The sequence below is a fragment of the Lissotriton vulgaris genome, chromosome 4_1 (assembly GCF_964263255.1).
Source record: "Lissotriton vulgaris chromosome 4_1, aLisVul1.2, whole genome shotgun sequence".
Taxonomy (NCBI): Eukaryota; Metazoa; Chordata; class Amphibia; order Caudata; family Salamandridae; genus Lissotriton; species Lissotriton vulgaris.
Window position 1 is genome coordinate 322762574 of NC_141691.1, and position 20129 is coordinate 322782702.

General features: G+C 45.7%; 1 protein-coding gene across 1 annotated transcript in view; it reads left to right on the plus strand.

Moving 5' to 3' along the window:
- MOSPD1 (motile sperm domain containing 1) overlaps window positions 1–6943 on the plus strand; it is a 146816-nt gene extending 139873 nt beyond the window's left edge. Inside the window, exon 6 of the mRNA XM_086918676.1 lies at window positions 6596–6943. Coding sequence (XP_086774802.1) covers window positions 6596–6627 — 32 coding nt within the window. The 3' untranslated portion in view covers window positions 6628–6943. The remainder of the gene's footprint in view (window positions 1–6595) is intronic.
- The last annotated feature ends 13186 nt before the right edge of the window (window positions 6944–20129 follow it).

Genomic DNA, 20129 nt, shown 5'->3' on the forward strand with positions numbered 1-20129 from the left:
ACCGTGTCCAGCTCAACCGCCACATGTGGTTGGTAAGGTGTGGGATAGGCCGAGAAGTGCAGATATTGGGCCTGTGCGCACAGCACGTATGATTGCATGTCTGGAGCACCCATGCCCCCCTGTCTCAGCGGCAGTGTTAACAATGCCCATGAGAGTCTAGCCTGGCTCCCAGCCCACACCAGGGACAGTAAATGAGAGCGTATACAAGTGACAAGTGAAAAAACATTGCGTCAGTGGGATGGGGATGTTTGCGAACAGATAGAGGAATTTGGGCAAGACAATCATTTTCGCAAGTGCAATTCTACCAGCCAGAGATAAAGGGAGTTTCGACCATATTGCCACCTTACTTTCAAGCCAGGACACCGCCCTTCCAAAATTTAGAGTCCAGAGGTCTTGGAGATTTTGGCTGATCTAAATGCCTAGGTCAGCTTCCCACTGCAGAGGATAGTCAGAGTGCACTTCGGAAGTATTGTCGGTCAGTGGAAACATTACCGGCTTAGACCAATTTATAGCAACACCTGACAGCCCCCCAAATTTAACAAATTCCCTCAATAGTGGTTTCAGGTTTTCAGCTGGGTTATGCACATACAGAGTGACGTCGTCAGCGTATAGCGAGATCAGCAAGCTTCGGGAGCTGAATCTTATACCTCTGGCGGTATGATGTTGCCTAATTCTGGCTGCTAATGGCTCCATGGCGATTGTGAATAATAAAGGAGACAAGGGGCACCCCTGTCTGCTACCTCTGGAAATTGTGAACGGGTCTGATATCATGCCATTTACCCTCACCCTAGCCTTGGGAGCAGTGTAGAGTAGGCGAATTTGATTTATGAACAACGCGCTGAATCCCATACGCTCCAGTATAGTAAAGAGATATCGCCATTCAAGAGAGTTGAATGCCTTTGTGGCATCTAAAAATATCACTGCAGCTTGTACATCTGGATGCAAATAATGCAATACCGAGAATACAGTTCTCAGGTTGTGTGTGGTTGCACGGCCAGGTATGAAACCTGATTGGTCCGGGAGGGCCACCATTGGGAGCAAAGGTTGTAGACGATCTGCTATTATTTTCGCATAAATTTTCACGTCCACATTAATCAGTGACAAGGGTCTGTATGAATCCAGGTATTGGCCGTCTTTATCTGGTTTCAGCAGTATTATGACAAGGGCTTCCCTCATAGATTCAGGCAGCGTTCCCACCTCTAAAGCCTCAGCAAACACCTCATGTAGCCGCGGGGCAAGCTCATCCACATAAGTTTTATAGAATGCTGCCGTAAGGCCATCTGGCACTGGAGCTTTATTTAGCGGGAGAGCTTTGATAGTTCTGGCGATATCCTGGACCATCACGGGGTGGTCCATATATTGCCTATGTGCGCTGTTAAACCATACAAGCGCTATGGACTCTAGATAAGACGCGAGAGCGTCCTGCAGCGCAGCATGCGTGGACTTATACAAGTTGGAATAGTATGTAGTGAACGCCTGTAGTATCTCATTTTGCCCCATCGTCATGACCCCTGCGGTGTCAAAAATGGTATGCACGTGTGTGGGAGGTGCAGAGAAGTTGATCATTCTGGCTAGGGTTCGACTGGGCCTGTCACCTTCACCATATCTTCGTGCCTCAGCCTGTTTGCCTAAGAATTTCAGCTCGCGCTGGGCTTCCTCTGTGAAGTCCAGTAGTTTAGCTTTAATTTTTGAGGCTGTGTCTGGTGTAGGGTCAGCACAGAAAGATTGTTCAAGTATCTTGAGCTCCCTCTCTAACCCAGCTATGGTGTTTCTGATGGCCTTCAAACCCCCGCCTTGCATGCTATGCATTGACCCCTTATGACCACTTTAAAGGCGTCCCATAGAACTGCTTCAGTGGTGACGGAACCTTCATTGTTAGCAAAATAGTCTTTTATGTCTTGTCTTATCTCTTCAGTGAAGGCTGTATCTTGAAGCGCATGTGGCGGGAGGCGCCAGGTGAAAGCCCTCGTGGGGGCCCCAGGAATTTCTAGTTCTAGAAGGCAGGGGGCATGATCAGAGAGGGAGCAGGCCAAAATACCAACATCAACAGTCCAGGTGGCCACATCTTGAGATACCAGCCAAAAGTCCAATCTAGACCAGGCAGCGTGGTGTGCGGAAATACATGTTCCTAATCTAGTGTGTGCGTTTCGGGATCTCCATATATCTATTATAGAGCCTTCATTGATTATGTCTCTCAATGCCTGGCTGGCGTGTGGATGTAATTGCCTGGATGAGCCCTTTCTATCTAATGAATCATCTATGACCACGTTAAAGTCACCTCCCCAGATAATCGTAGGGCAGTCTAGATTCGTTATCTGCGTCCACACCTCCCTGAAGAACTCTGGGTTGTCCACGTTCGGCCCATAGACAGCCGCCAATATCACATTTTTGGCAAATAGGGTTCCATGCACCACCACATACCTGCCATCTTTATCACTTGTCACCGTGTGCTCTTTCCAGTCAATACATCTGCGCACAAGTATAGCTACTCCCCTGGCATAATTAGAAAATATAGCTGAGTATGTGGAGCCCCATCTTGTATGTTTGAGCCTGGGTGAGGCCGTGGAATTAATGTGCGTTTCTTGTAAGAAACAGATGTCAATGTTGTGCCTAAGTAAATAGCTGTGCATCAATCTAGACTTTCTGCCATCGCTCAAGCCTCTTATGTTCCATGTTAGAACCTTTGTCACACCCATTGCCTTTCGTCCAAAGTAGTGAATGTACATTCTGATTGACCCATATTAGAACACTGTACATCAAAACGAATAAGCTTGTCCATGTAGCACTGACAACTCACCAAACATCCCCGTCCCCAGACCACCCTCCTCCCACACCAACCCCCCAATTAGGTTGTGTCAAACCCCCCCCTAACACGCCAAAGGCGTTAGAACAGTAGAACTTTTGAATTGCGGGAGACAGCCCTCGGAGGCGCAGCATCTTGAGCGTACACCCCTGTTTTCAAAGGGTGGCTGCACTATTGTAAGATGTTTATCTAGTCTGAGGATCGAATCCACGTCCAGGCAGCAAGGTCAAAAGACAACTGAAATACCACGCAGTATGAGTCAGATATAGAATCAGTTCACAACTCAAAATCCGGACAGCATTTTCAACACGATGCATATCAATAAGAGCAGATTAGCATGCTTAGTATGTCCACTTTAGTAGTACCAGCGAGGGGTGAACCTTACCCAGAGGTAACAGCATATTAGGGCAATTAGACTTCAATCATTGTCACTCAGTGGACTACCCCCTCAACCTCAGTTTGAGCCTTCCTCTTGGACCTGGGCCCACTCACGTGTTTCGCAAATTTGACGGCAGATCTGGCATCGAGGAAGTGGTGTGTTGTGCCTTCGTGCATTACCTTTAGTTATGCCGGGTACAAGAGGGAGTATGGGATCTCAGCCTGGAGCAGCGGCCTCTTGGCTGGCAAAAACTCTTTGCGGGCCGCTTGCACCAGTGGCGTGAAATCCGAATAGAAAGAAATGTTGTTCCTTTTATGCGTTATCTTTCCCTTCTCCCTTGCCAAACGCAATATTAAGTCTCTGTCCTGGTAGTTGAGCAGTTTCACTAGAATCGGTCTTGGCGGGGCCCCAACAAGTGGTTTCTTCCCCATCGTTCTGTGCGGCCTCTCCACGGTGAACACCGGAGAGAGGCTCGGGTCAAAAATGTCATGTAGTAGTTCTGTAATGAAGACTTCCATTTTCCCCATCGCTGTGGTCTCCGGAATCCACGTGACCCGAATATTACATCTCCAAGAGCGCGCTTCCAAATCGTCCACTTTGGCGCACAACGTCTCGATTTTATTTTCCATGTTGATAATGTGCGTTTTGGTCTCCTGCTGGAACTTACTGCACTCCGTGTGTCGATTTTCAAGGTTGTCTAGCCGTGTTTCGTGTGTGGCAACCTGGGATCGTACATTGTCTAATTGGGCCGTCATGGCATCCGCTTGGTGTCTATACTTTTGAGGCTCGAGCGTACCTCAAGCATGAGTGCGGTGACATCTATTTCTGGAGGAGCCTCTTGTGACGGCCCTCCTAAAGCCATGAGGTCTTGTTCTGCTTGTTTGGACTGTCTTTTTTGTTCAAATGTGAGCTTTGGCTGGCGGGGGTCACCCTTACCCATGATGCGGTAACCAGGTTAGTCCTTACCCACAGCTACTGAGCCTGCAGCGAGTCTGACCTCTCGGTATCTTATGGCCTTGGGATCGTAGAGTGGGCACAGCGCAATGGGGGTATCACAAGTCAGGCAGATACCTCTTTTTACCCTCTGGTGGTGCTTTTCTGTGTGCACGAGGTCGTCGATCAGGGAGTTATGCAGGACAGCGTCACAGCCACAGGAAATCCCATGATGTCGTGTAGCGGCCGGGCTTCGAAGGATGAATGCTACTGTGCGCAGGACGTCACCAAGGCCATGGGCACTCAGCAGGTGTATCAATGGCAGCTCGCTTTGGCGAAAATCAGGTCATAGGCCTGACCTGGTGCACGTGTTGTACTGTAGAATCCAGCTTCTCAAAGATACATTAAATCAGATTTGTATGTTAGAGTCGGGAGTCACCCCCACTGTGCCAGGGCAGAGGTGGTCGCCGTCTGTAGCGCTAATATTCAGTCGCTGTGTCAGCCCGATCAGGCGTAGCGCACATGCCCTCCAGCTCCCATGCGCACAATTTAGGCCGCAGTATTACCTTATGTTGTGGGTTTACCGTGCACAGCCACTATCCCTCCTGTCCGGTATTAGGTCGTTCTTGCACTTGACATATGCGCCCAAGGTTCAATATCTTTATTCCGGCCGCACTCGCGGCGAGTCAGCCCAATCCAAGAATGCGGCCCACCACACTGCCGATTCATCCAGGCAGGCCGTTAATTCAAGAAAGGGATATGTAATCCCACATTAAGGATATTTGCACGGAAGTAGCCTTCAGCAGAAGCAGTGTCCTTACCCCACCTCCGTACGTGTGGGCTCTTTGCTGTTTCTCGTCTTCCCGCCTCATGAGCTGCTAGGCCTGTGCATCCCCGGCCTCGATTTATGCCAGGCACCCAGGCCTGTCCTCCAGCGCCTCTGGACCCCAACACGACCTTGCCTCGGTCCAGGTAGCCGGAGCCTGTGGATGCAGTATCATTCGTGCCAGGACTCCAAAAATTAGGTCGATTGTGCCCCAGACCATGCGAAGCCAGTGGAAACCGAAATCGGGCATGTGTTATCCGAAACAACTAGGATTATTGCAGGATTTGTAAAGCAGCCGGCGGAGCTCGCTAGTTAGGCGGCCATTTCGCTGCTCGTTCGTCCACGCCCCCGTCCAAAGTTACTTTTAATCATGGCTGTTGGTGACTACCCAGTGGATTAATGATTTACTAAAAAAAGGGGGAATTCAGAAAGAATGAAGAACGAGTTAAAACTGAGAAAGATGTGTACATAGCACACAGTAACACCACGTTCTTCATATTTGTATTCACACCTGCAGATCAAGTTGTCCTACACTTGAAAATGATCTATGAGTGCGAACACACTATTCCTCACTTTCAAGGCATCCATTAGTGCAAGCAAGTTATTCCACATCTGCAAATTACCCACTGGAGCTACGTTATTACCACACACTTACAAATCATCCATCAGAGCAAACAAGTAATCCTAAAACCACCAGGTAACAACAGTTCAGCAGCAAAACTCTTAGCGCTAGAACCTGCAGCCTGGACTATCACTCCATCAGCATCACAGGAAAGATCCATTAACTCTCAAATCTGCACGAGTTGTTGTATGTGTATGACGGGTACAGACTTATGGTTCATACACATGTGAGAACTTCCTTTCTTCATATCAACACTGGTGAACTAACAACTTATAAAGATCAGTTGAATATGTAAAAACTCAATAAAAATAAAAAAATCTGCACGTTGTCAACATAAAACTGGAATGATAGCATAAAAGTAGAAAGATAGTCCAACATGTGAGTTACCTTTGGTACATACGACAGTGTGATCTTCAGCAAATATTACCCTGTAAGGAGAGAGTCCCATGGCTACTTGAATATCATCACACACCCCTATAGAACTTTGGATATTATTTTGTTTCCGCGTGAACTGCTTTCTCTGGGGTCCCTGTGACCTAGAGGATGCATTCGCCGACACATGTCCTTAGTGCAATTGATCATGGTCAAAATGTGATAAAAGCGCCAGCATCTGTCTGAGACTTAAAACTGCCCCTGGTGTCTGCTTCTTCACTCTGCTGAAGCACTATGAGAACCGAACTCTATCCATCAGGGAGCAACTGAGAGGGCAGGTTGGGTGGGTCACAGGAGAGAGAACCATTCCATTTCTTACTCAACATCAACCACACAGTCTCAGGTTTTCCCCTTCTTACCTCGGAAGAGGGACATCAGGGGCTAATGTTGGAGCACTGATGGGAAATACCATGAGACTAGAACTGAATGTGAAATGTAAAATATCTAAACCAGCTTCCACACCATTGTCCATAGAAAACTCTGAACGGTATTCTGAATAATGGCGTGGTTCCTCCAGCGGAAAGACATCTCCGTTCTTGATGGTTTGTCATACGGTATTCGACAAGATTTTTACTAATTTTTATATTTTGTGTCTTTCAGGTCTTATCACAATGGTGATCCTTCGAACATGAACACACGTTTAAGCTTGAAACCAGATCCCCCTTCCTCGTACTCACATTATCATGAATGTGGACTGCCTTTTATTCATGTGTGTCTCAACAATATGCTCCAGAATAACTTAACAATGGTTAAATACTTGCACAAGTGTAATATATATTTTAACTGTATGTGTGAATGTGATTGAAAGAGTGCAAGCATATCATTCGACGATAGCGTTGCAGATGGAGAAGAAGCTCCGTCTAGTGGTATTTGTGAAACGGATCTGAAGAATACGTGTTTTGTATTGCACAAATGAAAAACTTTTATTAAAACATTGGTCATTTTACACTTTTTTTGTGATTGCGTTTTACATATTTAAATCTAATTCATTGAGCTTTACAGTCACACTCAAAACTACACTGGCTAAGTGCTCAAAGTTCCTGCATTTGTTACTAAACATATCTTTATATTCGATGCTACGCTCACCCACTTTTCCATATCACTAGTGGTTCTGCATTAATAATGATGAGAGAAGTTTCCAGTGCCTTATTTGTGATGTTCTATTCCCTGATATATGTGAGGTGTAAAGACTTACAGTTACAAATCAGATGGCTGCCTTCCAATCAGAAGCCTAGCCTTAAAATACCACGTTTTATGTTTCCTTTATCTTTTCCTTACATGAGTGAACCTTGTTGGACTTTTGGATTCGTGTAACAAACTTGGCCAGGCCTCTCTTTCACTCTGTGGAGGCCTTTCACTTGAATTCTCTCACTTTGAACATAGGGGGGCATATTTACAAGCCCCTTGTGCCGCCAGCGTGTCACTTTTTGTGACGCACCAGCGGTGCAGTTTGTTGCCCCATATTTACAAGGCCACGTAAAGCCACCTTGTGTGGCTTTTCGTGGCCTTGTAAATACGGCCCTTTATCACGCATCACGTTGCGTGAAAGGGGTGTGCCATGGGTGTTGCTGTGGGTGTTCCCAAGGAATACCCCTGGATTCTGCCACATTTCCAGATTCACGAGAAATCGTAAACTTGTAAATGCGTCAGAATAGGCGTACGGAGGCGCAACAAGGAGAACTTTTTTAATTTCTCCTCATTTCTTTCCTCTCTCTATGCGTGCTGCATTCTGCAGCGCACATAGAAAGAGGAAAACACCTCTTGTGATTGTTTTTGTAGAGGAAGATGTTCGTTCCTGCACAAAAACAATCATCCCCACAGCGCAGGCACCCAAGCACCCTGGTGCAAGGGTGTCTGCGTCAGCGCATGGCAGCCAGTTGTGCACCAGCACAAGGGAGAGCAAAGGGATCCGTCATATTTCTGTAGATAATACGCATCTGATTGCTTCCAAAGTAACGCTGCCCAGCGCAGCCAAATAGCTTCCGTCACCGCGCTGAGTTACTTTGTTGTAGATAAAGCCCAGCATTTCTTGGCAGCCACAAGTAATGAAAGCCATTTAGTGTCTAGTCAAAAGCATTGCACTTTTTTAAGGACACGGGAGTCCTGAGAAATCAGTCTTTGTGTTCCTTTTCTACCCCCTCACTCCTACCCAGAGTATTGATATCAAGAGGCCATCATGTACATTGACTGGCTGTAACTGGCAAGTGTGCTCTACTTTGTTTATCTCTAGTGGTGGTTCATCCCAGTACACAAAGGACACTATTGCCGTATAGTTTATCTTCAAGGTTCTCTTTTTGCTATGAGAACTCTTTGATGCAAAATGATTGGATCTGGAGACTGTATCCGAGGGTATGCGACTCACTTCAATAGTAACAATCCCCAGAACCCCTGTTTTCTTGTTGCAAAACCAATCAGCCAGACTTCAGGAAACCACCAGCATTTCTGCTGAAGAACGCGTGTTGGTCGTATGTCACTATATCTTGGTGAGAAACATTGACCTACAAAGATGTTGCATCCACTATACAAATGTAATGTTAAGATAGGTATACGAAGGGAAGTATAGATTTTTTTATTCTACTCGATGATATGTAGTTGTCAATATGTTAAATTTCAGTATGGTTGTAGGTTGATATTTTGACCATAATAAAAATCTGCTCCACCCGTGTCTTGGATATCTCGTGACTCACTGCACCAGCAATCAATCCCCGCAGCTCCCCAAAAGAAATGTGACATTAGCTAATTAGGCAAATGGGAGATTGCAAACAAGAAAACAAGTGGAGGAATACCCAACTTCAGGAGGCCCTCACCAAATTAAAACTCTACATTCTCCAAGCAAAAGTAGCATCATCCCAGCAATGTCATGAATGAATTCTTCATGGGAAAAATCAATAAAATCTGATATCTGATTGACAACACCAAACACCATCCAATTCATTCCACAATGCAGAAATGGATACTTCAACGCTATCATATTGGCATGCCTCACGGACATTCTAAATGCCCTGAAAGTCACCAGGTAAAAATACATCATCATTCCTTTTGCAATTGTTACATCTCTTTCTTGAGAAGCCCTTACACCCCTTTTCATCACAGGTAATACTACATAAGGCTTCTTCCTCAAAATACGTCCTCGTGATACTGAAAAAACTAAACCTCAACCATGTCAAGTTCACTAATTACCATCACATTACACATACCCTTGCCAGAAAATTTTAGAAATATCTATCATCATCCAACATCATGAAAATGTAAACACCTGGGTCCTTCTTCACATTTATGACCCCAGCTTCAGACTGTGCTCTAATCTGTCTATGGAGCCTTTGTGTAGTACTCTTAGTTGCCCATGGCATCAAACTCCACCTCTCTGCCAACGATACCCAGCTCTCCATTAAAATATCCCCAAAGAACAGCATCAACGATCTAAGAGATTCCCTGTTCTTCACCCAAGCCTTTATGTCGAGTGCCTAGCTGAAATTTGAACCCCATCAAGACTGAGTTCCCCCTCATTGTTAACAGCCCCAAAGAAGTACAATCCGTGAGTGACCATCCAGTATGAACCTGGGTGCATTCACTTCACAGATGACACTAAGGCGGCTGAAGGTTTCCCGACCGATATCCAAGGTTTAAACTCCTACAGCCCCTTTCACAATGAGGACAGTCAGAGTTTAAACTGGCTGCTCAAACCGACTGGCTTTCGACAGGCTCAAGGAGCCCGTTGGCCAGGTGTAAACCTCACATAATCCCTTACAGACGGTGTTTCCGCAGTCGGGATTATGATGTCGATTTCCGACAGGCTTTCCATGTCGAGCTTTCCGACATGGAAAGCCTGTCAAAAAGCAACTTGGGGGACCCCTAGCAGGGACCCCTTCCCCCTGCGCCCTCCAGTTGTTGGCCTGGGGGCACCTATGGTACCCTCTGTAAATCCCTGCACCATGTGACACCCAAAAGACACCTCTGCTCAGCTCGCCCTGGCCACTGTCCCACAAATCCATAAGACCAGAACCGGAGGAAAGTCCTCCTTCCTCACTGCCAAGATCTGGAACACCCCACCCCTCCACCTCAGACTATCTCCCACGCTACCCCAGTTCAAAAAGGAAAGATCTCAAGACCTAGCTCTTTGAATTACCCGAGCACTTAGACAGATCGTACCCCGCTCCCACCAGCTTCTTAAGACCCTCACGGGTGAGTAGTTGCGCTTTACGAACCCTTAATTGATTGTTGTACTAAGTGTTACTGGTGGTTCCTCCTGGTCATCCGCATTCCACTAGTAGTGAGGTCCAAGGAAGGCTACTCTAAGCTTCAAGTGCTCCTTGGCCTCTGTGGGCAATACTAGAGGTAGCCGTGGGGGGATGTTAGCAGCGCACCGCGGGGGGGAACTTTGACCCAACCACTGGCGCCACCACCAACCAGCGTGAGGTGTGTAGTGCTGAGATAAAGGCAAGCACCGCCCTGTTTAGTGTCAGGGCAGCGCGCTTAATTTCCTGGGGGGCGATAGCCGTTTCCCTCTGCGGTGTGCAAAATAGTAGCACCGTAGGGATCGGCACGCAGAGCACAGTGCAGGTTACGGCCTCCCATCTTAAAGTTTTCCCTTCAATCCTCTGCAGAACGCAGCTTGGTTGGATTGCGAGGGGGCTGGTCCGGCCAACAATCATGGCAGTGCCTGCAATACAGGGTTGCTTGCGGTCGGTCGGGCGGCAGCTCTCTGGTTGGCCCCTTAAGTACTGGTCGGCCTTACTGTTAGGGGGCCGTTGATAGAGGCTCAATTTGTGCAGACCAGGCCGCAACCCACATCTCCTGGAACTGCTGTCTCAACTTGGGCTGGGATCCATCTCCTGCATGATAATGACGTCTAGTCACTGAGGCAAGCCCAGGTCTCGGTGTACAGCAGCCAAGCAGCGGCAGCCTTTCAGGTCGCTACATCCAATTTCAGTGTTCCTTGCACAAAAGAGAACAGTGCCTTCAGGTCACGGTGATGTCAGGTACATGACAGGGATCGCCCGTGCCCTTGATGGCTGACAGACATCAGGATGGCTGTGGATAACTGGGGTGTCTTGACGGAGCCTCACTAGAGTGCTTTGGCCATCTTGACTCTGCTAGCCATGCCCCCCAAAGCCATGTCCTCTCATATCTCCATACCCACGGTCTTCACGGTCCCCATCCACAGCCAGTCGTTATTGACTCTGACCAGGAGTGCCCATTCAAACTCATGGACTCTTAAAATGAGCAGTTTGCATCTGGGGAGGGAGATGACCTCTGGGAAGACTACCAGGTCGACCTTCCACATAACTCAGGCCTGGACCCATCCCCCGTTAAGGCTTCCTCAATGGATTATAATACTGCATACCCATTGGTAATAAAGAGGTCTGTACAGCATAGCCTCATAATGTTAAAATACATATATTGAAGGAGGAGGATGACTTTCTCATCGAGACCCTCTCTAAGACAGATAGATCCGCCCAGTACCCGATGAAAGTCAGGTTTGTCACCCGGCGAGTAGGAAAAAAATTTAATGGCATTAACAGATGACTGTATAGATTAAGGACTGTGTCCTGCCTGGCTCACTGGTGGCCCACATGATGAAAAAACGTACCTCAGCACAGACAACTGGATATGCTCCTCTTCTGGAGAAGGAGAGTAAAAGGTTAGATGCAGTAGGGAAGAGTGTTGTGGTGGGGGCCGCAGCACATTGGAGAACAGCAAAGTATGTTGGCTTACTTCCAGATACGACAACCCCCATTGAGAGGAAGTGAGGACCCACAGACCCATCAGAAAAAAGACCAAGAACTGGCAGTTGAAGGAAATGTGATCTCCAGTGCCAACATTAGATACTCATTGAATGCTGCGGATTCTGCCTTGAGCGAGGTTAACACAAGTATCATCTTCCATCACTATGCTTTGCTATGAATTTCTGGCTTCCAGCCAAAGGTTTAGCAACATCTGTTAAATGGAGAGCATCTTTTCAGCCCGCAGATCAATAGCATGTTAGAAAAGATAAGAAAGGGCACTAAAACAGCCAAATCTATTGATACCCTACTGACTTCTACTGCTAGGTCTGCCTTACAAATTTCTGTGCCAAAGGGGGTGCACAAACACATACATCCCCAACATGACGGCCCTAGATCTGAAGGACGCCTGTTTTCAGTTTTTCATTCCACCACGGGTATCTCAGCTTTTTGGTAAGCGGATAAGACTACCAATTCTGTGTCACTGCGCCTTCAAGGGTATTTGCAAAGTGTCTAGCAGTGCTCACAGCACATTTGCGCAGAAACCCAATTGTATCTAAACAAATGGGTGATCAAGAGCAGCAGCATAGAGCAATGCCTAGGACACACTCAGACAGTAGTGTCTTTGGTACAAAATCTAAGGTTCATCATCATGCCATGGATATACTCAAATGGCCCAGCACCCTATCTTATTGTCATAAATTCGTGCTAATAATATGTTCTATATGGTTTAAACAGAATAGATGAGGAATGTATCACATCAGTAAAATATAGTCTCCAAAACCATCAGAATGTCCACAATTTGAATTAATAAATCTTCCTTTATTGATGACTACATTTCTAGAACATTTGAACTTTCAGGCAAACTGTTTCCTTCTCTAGGAACTTCTTCGGGGCAGAAAGTCTCCTTCTTATCAAATAAAATGCATTTTCTAATGATCCATGTACACGTCATATCCCATATAGAGGCATAGTCACCACAGGTCTTGTTCATTAATAAGGCCTACGAGATGTGATGTACTGAGCATTCAGAGCTACAGTAATGTTTTTTAATTTTATTGAAAAAGGCGCCAGTCTCACTTATCATCAATGCCCAAAAAAATTGCCTTCAGTTCCATCTAATCCAGCTCTTTTTTAAGGTCAATCCTGAACACTGTCACGGGAAAATCCTACACCAACGAAAGAGAGCGTTATGGCATTTCAAAAGCGGCAGCCTCTTTTTCAATAAGAACATCTTCTTACTGTGCAGACAGTGATGAGATTGTTGAGGATGACCATCTGAAATGGTCTTACTTTGAAAAACCATCCCCTCTCTTACTGCGAATACATCTTCTAGGTTGATCATACTGGTTGCAGTGCTTTGCGTTAGTTTGCTGGAGTGTATAACATGCTGCCTTGACAGATGCATTGAGCCTTGAAGTTGTGATGCATTTCTTCTGATGTGAGTAGCTGTAGTAGAGTCCTGCAGATTCACATTTCCCCATGGGGAACCTGTGAGTAATCCATCGGCTGTTGGTTCAAGGCAAGCTGGGGCTGAAAAGCCGACAGACACGATAGTAGTGGTGAGTCTGCAAATCCACCCAGCCAAAAAAAAGTGTGCACTATTTTTAGTGTTTGCTTCAAAATTCTGCAATGATGGGACGCACGTCATTCCTTTTTTGTTTCCATCACTACCATTTAATACTTGTATTTATCGTACCATTTGCTGTAACAGGCTTTCTGTGTAACCTGGTAACATGACAAACTTAGGTTGTTACTGATGCACCTGCTTATCTTCCATAAATTAAGTACCTCAAGTGTAGGCTAACATTTTCCTGTGACAGAGTAGGCTTCATGAAAGTTAATGAAGTTCCCGGGCACAGCCTAGGAAAAATATCAGCTCTGGAAGCAAATTCTCACCTCTTCAAGGGAGTTTTTCAGCTGCCAGGTGACAGTCGGGCTCATGCAAATGATTATCCAGGGGCTGTAGGCAGAGAGAAGGTAGCACTCTTCAAGTGCCTTTTCCACAAATCAGACTTCACCAGTGAATTGGGCTTGTAATAAATATTTTAAAAATTCAAAGAGTGAAATTTGTAGTTGCTTCCTAGCTGGAGATAACAACATTAAACGGAATATTGTATCCAACTATTTTCCTGTAGAACAGTTAACCTTGCTAAATGAAAATAGCTTTTAGGGCGTTTTTACTGTACAGACATCTTTAATATTAACCTTTTACATGTCCTACTTTTAAATTTCATGTACCCTTTATCAGCATTGAGGCCTACTTAGGGGTGACTTATTAAAATGTAAGCCAGTCAGGCTTCACATGCCAGGCTTAAAGTTATGTTTACTCTGTCACTGTAAAGGGCAGAATGGGTGCTGCAGTCATCCTGTGACATTTAACTTACATGCCCTGGGTACCCCACTATACCATGTACTAAGAACCTATAGGTAAGCTAAATCAGCCGACTGAGGGAGCACAGGTACTTTACCACTGGGAGGGTAAAACACACAGGGTTCGACAGCCAGAAAAAACAGTCAATGCAAACATCTGAGGGTACACCTCGCACAAGATGGTCATTACCCTATGTACACTATACCTTTAGAATCTTTCCAGCTCCCAAGTTTTTCGCAGTAGTTTTCACTATTCTCATGGGGCTTAATTCAACACAGCACAGGAGCTCAATAACCAGTTTCTGTACTAGTAGCGGAACGGAACTTGTAACAGCTGACTCGTTTGACAAATTGAGATTGCTATGGAAATCAGATTATGGTAATTTTGAGGAAATGGTTTTGCTTCATATATTGTCGGCCTTTGATACCATTATTCACCAGATTCTGTTTTTTGAACTAGGTGATCTCCGTATCAAAAATGCAGCGGTAGCCTGGTTTCAGTAGTTGTAGGACTCCAGATTCCATTGAGTTCTATTACTTCCATACTCCTACTCTCGCAGACCTCTCCTCTCTGGAGGTCCATGTGGATCAATCTTTCTCCACTTTTAATTAATCAGTATGTTGTTCCATTGGCACACTTAAATTAATCATTTGTATTTACATCATTTATGTATGCTGACAACATACAGATACTACAGAAAGGGAAAACATGATCTAGATATGTCTGTCTAGACCTGCAAATGCTTTAAACTGCTATGAATGTGTCATAATAAACTTAAATTGAATGGTGACAAGACTGAATTAGGTATTCTACGTTCTCACATACAGCCAAAGCATTTATCAATATGGCTGCAATATTTTGGTGGGGGTCCGCCTACTCCAGCAGATTGTGTGAAAAAGCTATGGAAAAGTAGATTGCAAACTTTGTATGACACCTCAAAGTAGCACAGTGTTTTTTCTTATTTGTTCTACCTGAGACATCTTTGGCATGGCCTTGAAATATTTACTCTAAAATATTGCTTGACCAAAAGGTTGTGGTAAAAATATTGAAGGTAATTTTATTGTTTCTTTCTAATAATATCAATGTTAAAAATATTGTCTACTAAAATATTGTGAAACACACAAGATCATGGACGGAATGTTGCACAATGGCAAAACATTCACCCCAGTCACAGATCTGGGTTTAATCCATCGTTATTTTGTTTACCAAGCCCCCCAGTTCAGACATGGCCATATGCAAATCAGTCTTGACCCTGTGCCTCATGGGAACAGTCCAGCCCGAACTGCCAAGTCATGTCTTCCCTGGACCGGAATCAAGCATCCTAGGACCGGTTTCTGGCTATCAGCCGTCATCAGCCTGGATAGCTTGACTCCAGTGGCGTAGTGAGCAAGGGACCCACGTCTGGGCACACCCTTCCAACATAGGGTGAACAGCAAAACACACAAGATGATGGACGGAATGTTGCACAATGGCAAAACATTCACCCCCAGTCACAGATCTGGGTTTAATCCATCGTTATTTTGCTCACCAAGCCACCCCAGTTCAGACATGGCCATATGCAAATCAGCCTTAACCCCTTCGATGCTCATGACGGAACGGTTCCGTCATGAGCATCGGTTGAGCTGTGCTCATGACGGAACCGTTCCGTCATGACCACACCCATTTCCATTAGGGGTCAGCACCGGGCGGTAAATCGTACCGCACCGATGTGGTTAACCCTGTGCCTCATGGGAACAGTCCAGCCCGAACTGCCAAGTCATTTCTTCCCTGGACCGGAATCAAGCATCCTAGGAGCGTTTTCTGGCTATCAGCCGTCTTCTACCAGGATACCTTGACTCCAGTGGCGTAGTGAGCAAGGGACCCACGTCTGGGCACACCCTTCCAACATAGGGTGAACAGCAAAACACACAAGATGATGGACGGAATGTTGCACAATGGCAAAACATTCACCCCCAGTCACAGATCTGAGTTTAATCCATCGTTATTTTGCTCACCAAGCCACCCCAGTTCAGACATGGCCATATGCAAATCAGCCTTAACCCCTTCGATGCTCATGACGGAACGGTTCCGTCATGAGCATCGGTTGAGCTGTGCTCATGACGGAACCGTTCCGTCATGACCACACCCATTTCCATTAGGGGTCAGCACCGGGCGGTAAATCGTACCGCACCGATGTGGTTAACCCTGTGCCTCATGGGAACAGTCCAGCCCGAACTGCCAAGTCATGTCTTCCCTGGACCGGAATCAAGCATCCTAGGACCGGTTTCTGGCTATCAGCCGTCATCAGCCTGGATAGCTTGACTCCAGTGGCGTAGTGAGCAAGGGACCCACGTCTGGGCACACCCTTCCAACATAGGGTGAACAGCAAAACACACAAGATGATGGACGGAATGTTGCACAATGGCAAAACATTCACCCCCAGTCACAGATCTGGGTTTAATCCATCGTTATTTTGCTCACCAAGCCACCCCAGTTCAGACATGGCCATATGCAAATCAGCCTTAACCCCTTCGATGCTCATGACGGAACGGTTCCGTCATGAGCATCGGTTGAGCTGTGCTCATGACGGAACCGTTCCGTCATGACCACACCCATTTCCATTAGGGGTCAGCACCGGGCGGTAAATCGTACCGCACCGATGTGGTTAACCCTGTGCCTCATGGGAACAGTCCAGCCCGAACTGCCAAGCCATTTCTTCCCTGGACCGGAATCAAGCATCCTAGGAGCGGTTTCTGGCTATCAGCCGTCTTCTACCAGGATACCTTGACTCCAGTGGCGTAGTGAGCAAGGGACCCACGTCTGGGCATACCCTTCCCACATAGGGTGAACACCAAAACACACAAGATGACGGATGGAATGTTGCACAATGGCAAAACATTCACCCCCAGTCACAGATCTGGGTTTAATCCATCGTTATTTTGATCACCAAGCCACCCCAGTTCAGGCATGGCCATATGCAAATCAGTCTTGACCCTGTGCCTCATGGGAACAGTCCAGCCCGAACTCCCAAGCCATGTCTTCCCTCGACCGGAATCAAGCATCCTAGGACCGGTTTCTGGCTATCAGCCGTTTTCAGCCAGGATAGCTTGACTCCAGTGGTGTAGTGAGCAAGGAACCCACGTCTGGGCATACCCTTCCCACATAGGGTGAACAGCAAAACACACAAGATGATGGACGGAATGTTGCACAATGGCAAAACATTCACCCCCAGTCACTGATCTGGGTGTAATCCATCGTTATTTTGCTCACTAAGCCACCCCAGTTCAGGCATGGCCATATGCAAATCAGTCTTGACCCTGTGCCTCATGGGAACAGTCCAGCTCGAACTGCCAAGTCATGTCTTCCCTGGACCAGAATCAAGCATCCTAGGACCGGTTCCTGGCTATCAGCCGTCTTCAGCCAGGATAGCTTGACTCCAGTGGCGTAGTGAGCAAGGGACCCACGTCTGGGCATAACCTTCCCAAATAGGGTGAACGGCAAAACACACAAGATGATGGACGGAATGTTGCACAATGGCAAAACATTCACCCCAGTCACAGATCTGGGTTTAATCCATCGTTATTTTGCTCACCAAGCCACCCCATTTAAAATATTGTGCCACATAAATATTTTTGTTATATTTTTGTATAAAGCACAATGCAATAGTTCACCTGTAAACATGAGTGTTTATGTCTATCTCCATTTTCAGTATCAACCATTGCACTATGCATATAATGCCCCAAAAGAAAATACAGAACAACATGGAAAGAATCACATAACCTCAATAAATACACAATATCAAGCTGCGTAGTAATTTGAATCAATCTATCACTACTTGTATAGCGTGGCTTATCACCCGTTAGGGTATCCAGGCACTAGGCTGTGGGTCTCAGTCGAAAAGCCAGGTCTTCAGTCCCTTCCTGAAACTTGTCACCGAGAGTGTGATTCGAAGGTGCAGGGGAAGGGCATTCCAGGATTTGGCGGCAAGGTGGGAGAAGGAGTGTCCACTGGTGCGACAGCGGTGGATGCGCAGTGTCTGTGTGAGGGCGAGGTGAGTGGAGCAGAGGTTTCTGGTTGTTTGATATAGGTTCAGGTGGTGGTTCATGTATGCCGGTCCTCGGCCATGGAGGGCTTAGTTAGGCGTGGGTGAGAAGCTTTGTATGTATAACAAATAGGTATTTTTAAGGCTAAGAAGAGTACAACAGGACTTTTAAGATGTTGTCTTCAGTATAATCTATAGTTCATGCACATATCTTTTAATACTTAGCAGTCATAGAGATTTGCGGCTCGCAATTGTACCCTGCAGGTGTAGGGCGGGTGAGCCCTTTGAGAGAAACAATGGTTCCCATATAGCTATGATGTTTCTCCACAAATAAGGAAGCAAATCTGTTAACTTCTCCATTGCTAGGGTATTCCATAACCGGAAGTGCCAGCGGGCAATAGGTGGTGGCCCCGTCTTTTTACCAAAGGGCTGCCAGAATCAACTTAGCTTGTCCAAGATACATAAGTATCTGGTCAGATTTCGTCTGGTCCTTTAAGTGGTGGAACATAAGCCTAATACTATACAGGAATTGGGGTATCTCAATATTGCTGGTATCACTGCCAAAAGCACCTTGATGTGAGTGCAGTCCCACTATATGTGTTTAAAGTCTCCTTGTATGACACATTCTCTTCAACATGGTAAACTTTTGTGACAACAACATCTTTGTGACTGTTCAAAGATACCAATCACACAGTACTTAATACTGTGTTCCTCTGCCACATACACAACTGTGTGCATTTTCAGAGATGTCTTGCCAAAGCGGGTCTCATCATTTACTATCTATCTCTTTCTCTGTTACTTTACCTAATATTTTTTATATGGCTGGATCTTCAGTGATGTGGCCTGCAGATGAATATAATAAAGTGTGGTTATCCTTCCCTTGGTCTCGCTGGCCAAGATCACAAACTTTTCTACGGGTGAAAGGTCTCTGTGGCAGCAGCTTTATTAGTAGGATGCATAATCTGCCCCTTGGTCTCTTTGGCCAAGATCACAAACTTTCTAGTGGTGAAATTCCCTCTGTGGTAGCTGCTTTGGAGGGGTGGATGAGCCAGTGTCCTAGGTTGAGTATAGTGGTACCTCTCCTGTTCACTAGCATAGAGCTTCCATTTAAAGGACCTAAAAGATAATATGTCTTGATGATCGAATGGATCTGAAGCTGAGAATATCTCCCATTTTTCTGTTATCAAAACGGGCAGTGAAAAAGGTTGGTTTAAAGGCTGGATTATTATGGATGAGGATATGGGGGAAGGGGAAGATATTCTCTTATGAATGTCTTGTAATGTTGTCCCATATCTCTCGTAATACGTGTGAGTGTACTCAAATATGCATTTAGGGACCTATGTTCGCTGTGATTCCAAATCATATCCCATGTAGTTCTAGCCACCACTGTCCTATCCATGTGTATCCAATGTTTAGCTGTGCCTCTAAAGCACTAGTCTGCAATGACTCTAAGTTGGGCTGTCTTATAATACAATAAAAAGGCAAATTTTCCAGCTTGTTTAGACAATCGCATGATCTTGTTTCCAATTTAAACTCTGAAAATAGTTATTTAGGGATCATAAGCGGGAGTGCTTGAAACAAGTAGAATATCCATAACAAAAACATTCATTTTTAGTACATTAGCTCTTCTTGCTCATTATAAATAAAGCAGGGGCCAATTATGGAAGCCTTCATATCTTCATGTAATAATAGTTGCGAGAAGTTAGCATATGTAGGTCCTTGTGGTTCGGTGTAATATTAATACCAAGATATTTGATAGATTTATTAGACCACTTCAACGAAGTCTAAGAAGCTAGGGTGGCTGTGTTCACTGGAGGTAGAGTAAGATTTACATTTTTTGAATTATTGATGTTTTTCTTAAATCCTACCTTGGCATACAATTAGTTTAGAAGAACATACAGTTGTGCAAGGAAGTTAGCAGGTGATGTTAATGAGAGCAAGATATCTACCGCAAACTAGGATTTTATGGTCTTCTTGAGAGAAAGGAACACTCTTTATCCTTGCTTCAGCTCTGAT